Source organism: Onychostruthus taczanowskii, unplaced genomic scaffold (assembly GCF_017590055.1).
Source record: "Onychostruthus taczanowskii isolate IOZ18803 unplaced genomic scaffold, ASM1759005v1 scaffold96, whole genome shotgun sequence".
Taxonomy (NCBI): Eukaryota; Metazoa; Chordata; class Aves; order Passeriformes; family Passeridae; genus Onychostruthus; species Onychostruthus taczanowskii.
Window position 1 is genome coordinate 451,726 of NW_024507657.1, and position 12,509 is coordinate 464,234.

Sequence of the window (12,509 nt, forward strand, 5' to 3'; positions counted from 1 at the left end):
GTGAAGCTAATTGCTACCATGAGACAACAAAAAAACACTGAGGTTTTTCAGCTGCTTGCTTTTTTTTTTCCCCCCTTCTTAGTGGACCAAAGATGGCAACAAGACTAAAAATGTAAATAAGGCAGAGAAAGGCAGCTTTTAAAATGTATAAAAGAAAGACCTTTCAGCTCTTCTGACTTTTTTTAAAAAACACTGGAGTACTTAAAGAAATCAGACTTCTTACTGTGTTCACATAAAAATTTACATTAATAACACTCCCACTATTTTTGTTTTATAAATCTTCTCCCAGGTGTTTCTTTTCAAACTAAGCTTATCATTTGTATTCATACAATTAAGCACATCTGTGGCATTTATCTTAGTTAATCAGTTACTACTGCAGCACAGCCAGAAGACAGGACACGTCAGAAGAAATAAAGAGATGACCACAAATGAGATTTATCCTAATTCTAAAACAAATCTGCATGCTCAGCACAACTGGTGGACAAATTAGCTACTGAAATTACCAGGGAACCTCTCAACATCAATCAAGTCAATTACACATAAAAATAACATAACAACTCCTCAACATTCTGTAAGATTTCTACAATGACCAACATTTTTTATTCAAATCACTAAACCCACACCTGACCTTCAGAAAAAAGAAAATGCATTAAAAGGAATTTGTAAAACAAGCAGAAGTTTGGAAAGCTAAGGAAAAGCAAAAGGGGGGTAGCACAATAAACAATCATAATCTGTACACCTGACGAAAGTGTGTATATCAATCAAGGCTACATATATCCAGGGCTACCTATACCAGTACTTGAAAATCAACCTCATTAAAGCATGCTTGCATGGTATCAGATGAGGCACCAGCTGCTTGAAGAATTAAGCAAGAGATTTTTATCATCAGAGTTAAAAGCTGAAAGCCAAAGTGCTTGCATGTAATAGGAAATAAAAAACATGCCCCTCTTTTGGCTTGAGTGAATTACAGTAAATTCAATACAGTTTGCCAAAATTAAAAGAATCAAGTGTTTTACCAGATTTGTGGCTTTGCCAGCGTGTTGTGTTCCAAATAAACTAATCTGCCATGCTTAGGACAAGAATGCCAGAATGACACTCGTTACTTACGACAAGGGAACGATGATGAGATAGGGGCCATTGAGTCTTTTGTGCTCCATCAGGTAAGTGATGAGAGCAATAGTTTGTATTGTCTTTCCTAGTCCCATTTCATCTGCTAAAATTCCATTCAGATTGTTATTATAGAGAGAAACCATCCACTCCAGACCCTGAAGCTGAAATGAAGAGTAAGAGTTTCAGTTACTTAAAACCCACAAAAATAATTAATAATAAATCAGCAGCATGGATCTAATGTTCTCATGTCCCTGTCTACTTACAAGTTGGATTTCCTTTAGTAATATGATATGCATGGAGACCCCTGTCTATCTTTACATGGAAAACATGTTCTGTTCAAAACACTCTGTAAGATGAAGTCAGATTTCATGTAGAAAGGTTTTACTACTGCATGCAAAGCAATAGAGACACTCACAGTAAGGCTGATAAACACCACAGTAGGTATTTGCTCCTCAATTTCCACACTCTCAATGCTCAAACTTTCTGTGTGTATTTCATGACATTCGCCTGTGTCAATTAAATCTTTCAAAACCAAACTCATCAAAACCACCCAAAACACAAAGTCTCACACTTGCCAACTATACCACTGGTATGCTAAAGCTCTTGTAGCACATGTCCACTTAGTATTTGCCATTCAAAACTCCACGTCAGAGAATGCCACCTTTGTCCAAATATGCCTTGTGTATAAAATTCCAGAGCTGGAAGGAAGCCAGAGTTCTGCAGCTTAGCAATGTCTACATAACAGAATTTCACATTCCAAGGAATACTGCTAGAAAGCACTGTTCCCTTCTCAGAGAGATTTCCACATGTGTGTATCACATTACTGATGGATGTGTGAAGTTTCTGCTCTTCATATCCAGAGTTTTGGTGTATCCCATGCACGGAGAGAGCAGGAAATTAGGTAGCCTGAGAAAGTTCAGAGGGAAAACTCTACAATACACTCCTGAAGTAACTGTCTGTTCTTCCTGCAAGACAGCATCCAAAATAATGTTGCCAACTTACTAGCCTTACATACATGTGGACATATTCATATTTACTATGAAGTCATCAAGAGCTGAAGAGCTGACTGGAATTTGTAGTGTCACTCTATGTCCCACCTACAAAGTCGCTTCAGAATTGAAGAAACCTCTTTTGTCTACATCATTATTCTTTATGTGGAAAGATATATACACAAAAAATGTTCTGACTGGAGATAAGATGCAGGTTGTTAGAGTACACTAGAAAGTTGTGTGACAGCAGAAGTGTAGAAAATATGCATCAAGGACATTTTCAATCATGTGAATCTACCTTATATCAAAATACCTAAGGTCTTGGTTATTAAATCCAGTGAAAGTCTGCGAAGAACATGTGATACCTCCATAGCAAAATATTTTTCTTATTTTCAAATTGTATCTATCACTGCCCTGAAATATTAGGACTTTAATTAAAAAATAAACCTCTAAACTTGTAATTTCATTTCTTACTGTTTTAATTTGTGGTGGATTAGCCGTATTTTCCTCCTTCCAGTAATTACAAGTCAATGAGAAGGATTCAAAAAAATCAAAATATTATTCACCTGCTATATAGAGAAGGTAGAGGTAGCTGTAAAAAGTTTGTATTATTCAAGGAGTATGTATGTAACATTATCTGTGACAGGTATCATTGCTTTGTCCATACTGCCAAAGTCTAACCTACCAGAGCCTTTGAATTTTTTAACAAATTGTCAGTTTGATGTTTGAAATATCACACTGAAATGTTGGGCATAATTCCAAGTTTTAGGTATTTTATTGTTTTAATGATTTCTCACCTGATAATGTTTTAATGTGCCATTAATAAGAAGGGAAGACTGCTTTTCCACCCTTTCAGTGATAGCATGAGCAACAGTGTAGTAGGACTGAGACCCTCTAGCACTATATTGCATGCTATATTCATCATCCACATCTTGTTTGGCTGTCCTGGAAAGTAGAAAAAGAACTTGAGTGAATTCCTACAAACAAGTATTTTTTGACCATGGCTTATATGTCTAAAGAAACAGTTCGAGTTCTCAGTTGTGAGTGAGGTGAGTACACCAAAGGGTGCAAGATTATAAAGAGCATACAATTAAATGATCATGTTCCTTCTCCTGCAGATATTTATACCAGAGCATTAAAACAATTCACTGTAATCTAGAGAAACCTACTCTTGCGAAACACCACTGTTAGAAATCACAGTTCCTAATAAACAGTACTTAAGGAAAACTCACTCAATGATTTGCTTTGCATCTTTCTCAGAAACTTCCTCACTGTTAGGATCCAGGACTATCTTCTCATCTGTTTCTAATTTGCTTGATTCTTCTTCCTCATCCTACAGAATAGAGAAAAAGAACAGAAATGCTGGGAAAGTGCAATGTCATATTCATAATGTTCAATTTACACCTATTCTACAATAAAACTACACTGCAGCATAACAAAATGACTAATTTTTGAGATACATCAAGCAACAGGAAGTTGTAACACTTTGAAATAAAGTAATGATCTTCCTTTCTAAAGGCTTTTTCTGACTACCATATTCATGGAGAGTATTCCAATACCATGCGTATTTTTATGTTGTATTCTAGACGCCTGATAAATTAATAAGGTTTAAATACTGCCACATACTACTGATTTAGGCCTCTAGCTTCTTAATTTTTTAAAAGCAGTTATTTTTACTCTTTTTGAAATACCTCGTCTTTTGGCTACAGTTGCAGTAGATAGCAAACAAGTTAAAATCTCACTGAAATTCTAAAATCTGACAGAGATCAGGTCCTTCTCTCCTACCTTAATACTAACAGATGTGTAGAATTACATTACCAGAAATTACTCCTACAAAGATACACCATAACATCATACAGTCCACTTAGTTTCAGTGGTTGTTTGATCTAGTAGTGTAAAGATTGCTAAACTTTGGAGATTTGAGTATTATACCAACTTCTGCTATTGGGCTGTTCATTGAACATGGTCCTTCTCTATTCCTCACTTCTGTTCTCCTTTAGAAAGTACTGATCTGAAAATGCTATGCAATTATCATTATTCATTATTCATAGTATGTAATATGATGACCCTGCAAGGCTGGGATCGTTGTGTGGGCTAATTATAAGATTCTTTTTAGAATTTTCATAATAACAGTATTTAAATCACCATCCAAATACTCAACTAAATAATCCTACCCTGAAAAGTCTGAATATAAACCCCTGGCATAATCAATAACTTTTTAATAAACACAGCATATAAGTAGTAACCATGATATTTTATTGCCTATAAAACCTTCAATGCATAAACTTTGAAGATGTTAATTTCATTCAGCACAAAGCCACAATGCAGCATTTTCTGAGACATATTTTAAAACAGGAACCTGTTTAATTCTCTGCTTCATTACCATTCATAATCAGAGTAAAATATTTACTCTTCCTAACCACAATTACCAGTTAGGCCTTTACAGAGTATATAAAGAACAAATGCTAGAAATCAAGAATTACAGAATCAATTAGTTTTTCTCTTCATAATAGTCTTAAAGCACCTGCACATCTGCTATCACCTCCCCTCTCTTCATTACGAAGACAGGGAAAATGAAATATAAAGTACTTGCCTTTTAGTGTATTGTCACAGTATTTCTTTTCAAAGATACATACCTCCTCCTCATATTCAGAGCCACTTTCATCTTCACTGTCTGATCTGGGAGCAACTTCATAGCTGCACAAAAATGACAGAAAGATTGTGAATTACAGTTAAAAGGGCAAAGCTAATAGGTTCAATACATCTCCTACTCAGCTTACATACAATAAATTAAAACAAGAACAGAATTGGTAAACAAGAAAGTATAACATGAAAAACATCAATGCAAACAGAAAAAACAGTCTACTTCGTATACTAACTACTTACCCAGGGTTCATTTCCAGCCAAGCATCCAGCTGACTTGCTTTGGGTGCTTCTGGTCCAAGAAGAACTTTGCCTGTTTCAGTGTGAGTCACTTTGACTGGAAGGTCACTCATCTGACTGCTCTCATCTATGGGCTAAAAATTCAAGTGACATTTACACTATAAGGCAACTGAACTTCATAGTTTTCCTACATAATAAAAAGAACTAATAGCACTACCAAAATTCCAATTCTGAAAAACCAGTGAAGTTTTGTTACTAGATGCCACAGTTTCCGACTAAGCAAATACTGAGTCACAGTATTTCTGTGTGTAACATATCTTATGTGACATTCACAAATATATCCCAGTATCCCAAGTAGATTAACAAGAACAACATGGAAAAGAATACGCTACTGGCTTTTGTGAATCAAGACACAAGTTATGTATTCTTTTAGGCCTTTAATCCTGTTTATGCCAACAGACATCTGTAACAAAAAACATTCAGTGATCTTACGGCTTTTTTTTTTTTTTTGAGAAACAAGAATCAAACAATTCAGTTAACTTTATAAGTAAAGGCCTGTTTTAAAGATTCACTGTCCTAACTTCTTCAACTAAGCTGATGAATCATCTGTAAGAACAAGATCTCTTACTCACCTATGTTGTAACAAAACTAGAATACTATAATCACTCTTTATGTTAGTTCTTTTGCCCTGTTTAATCACAGATTCTGTTTACTTCAAAAACTTTTTGCCTTCTAATACTGTTTCTACCCAAGAATATTTTCCAAATAGATATGTATCAGCAAGAAAAACTAATTCTGAACAGTTCTACATAGTGACTGACAGAGTGCAAAACAAAGTCAATTTCCATTAATACTGAAGTTACAGGAATGTTATGTGCATTTTCCTTGGGCAAATAAAATACACTAAAGTATTTTGCTATAACTCTAACTATACTAGCAGAATTATCACTTTCAAGTATAAAAAGAGACCAAAAGTACAACAAATACAATTCTAAAGTCTTTATATAAAAATGAAGTGGAATAGAAAAATTGCACTAACAGAAGACCTCTGAATGAGGCAGCATATACTCTGCTACCGAATGAATAATATTATCTGAAGAACGACACAGAAAGCACTAATTTCCATTTGCTTCTGAGGAGGAAAGAATTCTGACTCGGATGTCTTAATCCATCATAACACTGTACTCAGTCCTGTGACTGAAAGATAATTACATGCAATGTCAACAATGTATTTTTTATAAAGATGAGAAGATGGACTATATCATGTTCATGAGTTCAAACTAGAAAGTAAGTTTGTCTATATACAGACTGCAAGAAGAATATTTCTTGTAAGCACAAGAGGCAGACTTCATCACACTCAAGGGACAGATTCAATATAGTTTTCATTTTAGTCTTCGATTTTAGGAATACTGAAAGACTAGCACAAATGTTAACCGATGTAATTATTATTTCTGTTTATAAAAAACAGCTCCTAGAACAGTTACCATAACTCTTTTCGAAGTTATAGCCATGACACACAATCCAGAATAATCACTGGAAAGTTGTTTTTTTTAAAAACCAAAAACTAACAAGAAGAAAAAAACCACCTTGTAAAAATTCATACCTCTCCATCAGGACCAAGACCAGATGCCATTCCTTCTGCATTTTCTTCAGCTTTCTAGAACAAGTGAAGAAGTCATAAATACCACGGTCAGATTAAACGTACAGAAAGTATACTTTATATGATGTAAACATTTTGGATCATGAATATGTTTCACTTATTTCTGAACAGCCTGGGGTTCAATTTATTGAAGGTGTGGATGGATATTAAGAGAGATAGGTCCAGAGTAATAATCACACAAAAAGCATTTACAAATGTAAGGAAAGGTACCTACTCACTTCAGTCAATTACATAAATCTGCATGTAAGAAATGCTGGCCCACTCAATTTCCAGCTCAGACCAAAAGCTCAGTTGCTTACAGGCTATTCTAATGCGAATAAAATAGTAAATTATTTTCACATTATTTACTATTAATCTCCTCTGAACTGCTTTAATCTCCACTTTAAAGGTAGCAGGCATCACAGGTTGTACCTTCACGCAAAGCAATTTTATCTTGGGTACATATTTTGGATTTTTTTGTCTGACAACTAACTAGAAGAAGTATTTTTGGAATTTTTTGTACTATAATCCAATCATGTGTAGACCTTACTCAAATTAGAAACAAAAGGAACCCAGGAGCTCTTCACTGGAGAAAGCGAGATTTTTTTCTCTCCAGGCACCAACCTGAGAAGTGTGCAGTATTTTCTTCAAGGCTTATTCTCATCTACCTTACTTAAAAATGTCAGCACAATATAGTTTGCTTCTGCATTCAAACTTTCCTAAACAATTCTGACCAAGAAAGGACATTTTACAGTTTCTCCTTATGTCACCCTGCTGAATTTGAAGTACTGCAGCAAAATATTTTGAATACTATGTTAAGAGAATAGACCAACAATAAGAAGTGATCTTTTAATTTGTGTTTTAGAGATAAAAAAACTTCCAAGTATTATTAAAGCATGTGATCAATATAGACCATCAAGTTATTCTTTTTTCTGCTTAAGAAGTACACTTGAGGAATAGCCGCACTTCTCAACATTGATATAATCCTTAATATCTGCTTCAGATGATACTTCAGCCTTTTTCTTTGCCACTAAACTCCATTATCTAAACCAAGTACTTGAAATGAACGCAGCAGCTGATGCTCAGTAGGAACAACAAAAACACAAGCTTCAAGGCCGCCTGTGTCAGCACTTCTGGGCAGCAGGTATGATTGCTGACAAAGAAAGGAACTGTACCAGAAGTGAAGATTTAAATACACACAAGGGCAGGATAAGTTATGAAAACATGTATCTACTCTTGGCTGAACACACTACATTGACTGAGGATACTTTTTCCATGGATTAACCAGGGCTGGGATCCATTCTTTTACATGAGAGAATGTTGTCTAATACATAAAGATTGTTACAGCTTAGCTACAGGCAATGGAAAAGAACCTTACAACTCAAACAAGAGATAAGCAGTAAGCATCAGCACTGTTCACTGTGCAAAAATCATAATCTGGTGTGAGAGCATTTATAACCTACAATTAAAAATTTTGGAAATCAGAAGAACATATTACAAAGAAAATACATGTAAATAATGACAGAAATCTTGCACTTTCATTTTGGATCATGCAAACAGATCTTTAATGTTGCGAACTTAACCCTTGAATTGGGGAAATCTCAGTATTAAAAAGCAGAAATGCACATTTTGTTAATTTTCTGCATAATGACAGGAAAAACTACTAACAATAAAGAGAAAAGCTGCACAGCAAGCCTGAACTAGCCTAGAAGATGAAAATCTCATATGGAATATTTTTTCTTATGCATAGCTACAGAAGGAAGCTAGAGACAGAAAACACAAATAGAGGAATATGAAAGAAACAAACAGAGAAAGTCTATCATGAAGATTATAGAAACTGTATCCCAGAGAAAGAATGGACTAATCTCAAATTTTGTTCTACTAAGAATATAAGGTTTACTTGGATATTCTATAACGAGCCTGGCAAAGATTATTTCTTCATCATCTACTTCTTCACTGTCATTTCTAGGAGACAATCCTAAGAACTCTCTTTTCTTGTTTTTCTCTATGTACAAAACATTAACTACAGGAATTAGTAGATTTAACTTTATTATGGATTACAAAACATAAAAACCTAAGAACTGAAAGTGATGACTTGCAAAAAAGACACAGTGCCCACTAACTGCAGTGTATTTCACAATCACAGAATAACAAATTAATAGAATTCTAGATTAAAATATAGGGTAATATTTGTGTGAACTCCTACTTCCTTCACAGATGAGCAAAAGATTACTGGAAAGAAGTTAACTACAAACAAAAAGTTGCAGATGACCAAGACAGAGCAAACATGTTTTTTTTCTTTTTTTGCTAATCTTCCCTTAGGTTTTAGGGTGGTATATATATATAAACACTGAATATTTATAGGACATATTTCCTTTCAACTTCAGGAACTGAAAATTATGTCTTTACTGACATGGCCAGAAAATAATGCTGTTTCCCATACTCCCTTAGGCTAAACTGACATAGAAAGAGAAACATATCACCTATGTGGACGTATTTATTTACATTATTACAGTGATGCAGTTACTCCACCTGCTGTCTCAATAATGATTATCTCTACTGTGCATTATATACATTAAATCAGGTGTGTTCTCATTGGTAATACAGGTCAAGAACACAAACCACATTACATCTTCATTCTGTAGACAGGTTATTGTTCCTATGTTAAGAACACACTCTGAGAACAGAGGGGTTTTTTTGAGAGCAGGAAAAAACATACTATTTTTAAGGTCATTAATGTCTGAGATCAGTATTTCTTCTATGTTGGTTGTTTTTAGCATATTTCCAGTACTGTTAGTAAACCCTGTAAACATAACGCTTGTATTTGTAGCAGTAATTAGTAGCAAACCAGGCATGGAAATGGATTATAAAAATCCTCTTGCATATTCCGCAAGAGATGAAAGGTACTCTGAGGTAGTAAAAAAATAACAATTTCTTAATCACTATTTCACACACAGAATTATTTTTTGAAAACTGCACTGTTCAATTTCAACAACTTTCTCTTGCAGGGTAGAACATTTCATATGAAGAAAAGTAAAGGAAAATCTTGGAAAGTTTCAATTAAAGGTAAAAAATGTACAATGAACAATATTACTGGCAAAATATCCATTTACTATAATAAACCTAGCCAAGTTTCTTAGCCATTTTCAATGGTCCTAACAAAAGGGACTTCAACAAGTATATAATGTGGAGGTCTAAAATACGTGCCCTGGATGAGACAACTACACAACCCAGATGCATGTATGACAATTGGGCATCACCACATTTATCAACATTTAAATTGGGTTTGAAGAAGAAATGGCTTAAAAATATCAGCTTAAAAATATCAGTAACTACTTACCTTCTTTCTTCTCCTTCGCTTCTTCTTCTCTTTGGCTGCTTGTGCCTGTTTATGCTCCCATACCAGGTTAGTCAAGTTAGCCACATACTCATCTGTCTGCTGCAACAGGTAGGCCAGGCGTCTGTCTTTCTTTTGATCAATCAGCTTACGATAGCCTTCTTCATCTTCAGCCTAGTGACACAAAGGAGATGTAAATCATGACAGAAATTATGGTGAATGCACACCATTCAACTGCTATGTCAGAGGGGCAGCTACATGAGTAAAGAGTCTCTTGGATGATCAGGCCCAGAGAGTCATATATTTGTATCAATATGTCACAGCATCATAGGGGTTGGCATGGACCTTAAAGACCATCTAGTTCAAATTCCCCTGCCATGGGCAGGGATACCTCCCACTAGACCACATTGCTCAAAACCACATGCAGCCTGGCCTTTAACACTTCCAGGCATGGGGCATCCACAGCTTTTCAGAGCAATCCGTTCTAGTGTCTCACCACTCTCAAAGTATTTCTTCCTAATCTCAGAACTCTAAACATACTTTCATAGAACCACAGAACTGTTATCAAGATTGAAGACCCCAAAAATATCAAGTCCAAGCATCAATTTGACACAGCCAGGTGCCCCAGTAAATCATGTCATCAAGCACCACATCCACTTGCTTACTGAACTTCCCCAGGCAGCCTGTTTCAATGCTTGACAATCCTTTCTGTAAAGTACTTCTATGTAAAATCCAGTCTAAACCTTCCCTGGCACAACTTGAGACTGTTTCCGTCTGTCCTATTGCTTGTTACCTGGGAATATGAACCAACCCACTCCTTGCTACAACCCCTTTTCAGATGGCTATACAGAGGAATGAGGGCCCTCCCTGAGCCTCCTTTTCTCCAGGCCAAGTAACTTCCGGTCCTCCAGCTGCTCCTCATAGGAGTCGTGCACGAGACCCTTCCTCAGCTCCACTGCCCTTCTCCGGACATGTTCCAGAACCACTCCAAGTGGGGTCAAAAAACTCAGCAGAGAATTTGAGGTGCGGCCTCACCAGTGCTGAGTACCGGGGTCCCTGTCCTGGTCCTGCTGGCCACACTATTGCTTGTACAGGCCAAGATGCCACTGGCCTTTTTGGGCATGTGCTGGCTAATGTTCAGCTGCCGTCAACCAACACTCCCACATCCTTTTCTGCTCTGCAGCTTTCCAGGCACTCTGCCCCAGCCTGTAGCGGGGATGTCGTGACTCAACAGGGAGGGCACTTTGCCATAGCACTGGTCTCAGCTTTTGATGTAGTCCATGACATGGTTGGCTTTCTGGTCTGCAAGTACAAATTGCTGGGTCCTGCTCACCTTGTCAACCCCCAATATACCCAAAATCCCTCACTGCAAGGTGTCAGAGGTCATACTTTTTCTGAAGACAGTATGAATAGCCATACTGCAGGAGTCCCTGCATCATGTTGTGTTTAACACAACTATCAGTGACACAGAGGAAGGGATGAAGGGCCTTTCAGTCAAGTTTGCAGTGGCCATGAAACCACAGGATATCTGTCAATATGCTCAAGGGCTGAGCTGCACTTCAGAAAGACCTGAATAGGCAGGGAAGCTGTGCCATTTCTGATGTTAGAGGTTTCCAAGACAGGACTAATAAAAGCCTTGAGCAACCTGTTTTGAACTCCATGTTAACACTTCTGGAAGGTGGTTCAAGTAGAGAACTCCCTGACAGGCTGAGTGACTCTGAGACCGAGATTCCAGGATTCTACACATTTCCTATTCTCATGGACTAACGACTGCAAAAATCTGCAGTAGTTATGATTGGCAATGGAGGAAGAAAAAATCAGTGCTACATTAGGCAGACTGAATGTCCTGAAAACTACTTACAAAGAGATGGTAAGTCTCCTACACCTCTTACGAAGAGATGACTTTTCAAAGACATGCAGTGCAGGCAGTTCACCAAGGGGAGGAACACAGAAGCTGGACATGAAATTGCATTTAGTCCTTTTTCCAGTAAGAATACCCTTTTCTTCTAGATATCATGTGAACTATCTTTTTTTGTTTATGTACCACTGCTCTACACTGGTTTTATTTCATCTCTCATAGAGTTCAGTATCAGAAACAGGATTCACCAGATAAAACCTATCTGAGTCATCCTGGCAACTTCTGCATCCTTGCCATACTGTGTAAGTGTGTTGGACATACAACAAATATTATTTATTTATATAATGCAGAATGTCACAAAACTACAAAAAAAGCAGCAGAGGTGCCGGTCTCAATTTTGGCTGAAACAACAAATTAAGGAAGTATACAGTGCCATATAAAAACCAAAGATGAGCAAGAAATACTTTAAATATGATTACTTTAAAATACAGCACTCTGGGAGATCTCCTGCTTTTCTAGCGACACCAGAATGGCATACAGTGAGTAAGAATAGCTATAATATTCAAACTGAGCTTGCAAAACTGCTTGAAAAATTCCATTGTTATGTTCAACCCATCAAAAATTACAACACTCAAACCCCAATTTTTCAGGAAAAATAAATTATCATTACGATTGTTGTATTTTTATTGCTTC

General features: G+C 36.4%; 1 protein-coding gene across 5 annotated transcripts in view; it reads right to left on the reverse strand.

Annotated features, from left to right (window-relative positions):
- SMARCA2 (SWI/SNF related, matrix associated, actin dependent regulator of chromatin, subfamily a, member 2) overlaps positions 1-12,509 on the reverse strand; it is a 118,862-nt gene that overhangs the window by 63,864 nt on the left and 42,489 nt on the right. For all 5 annotated transcript variants that reach the window (XM_041426898.1, XM_041426894.1, XM_041426897.1 and 2 more), the window contains 7 exons: positions 9,962-10,132; positions 6,586-6,639; positions 4,986-5,116; positions 4,736-4,796; positions 3,332-3,432; positions 2,897-3,044; positions 1,108-1,271 (listed from right to left, as the gene is read on the reverse strand). In XM_041426898.1, coding sequence (XP_041282832.1) covers positions 1,108-1,271; positions 2,897-3,044; positions 3,332-3,432; positions 4,736-4,796; positions 4,986-5,116; positions 6,586-6,639; positions 9,962-10,132 — 830 coding nt within the window. The remainder of the gene's footprint in view (positions 1-1,107; positions 1,272-2,896; positions 3,045-3,331; positions 3,433-4,735; positions 4,797-4,985; positions 5,117-6,585; positions 6,640-9,961; positions 10,133-12,509) is intronic.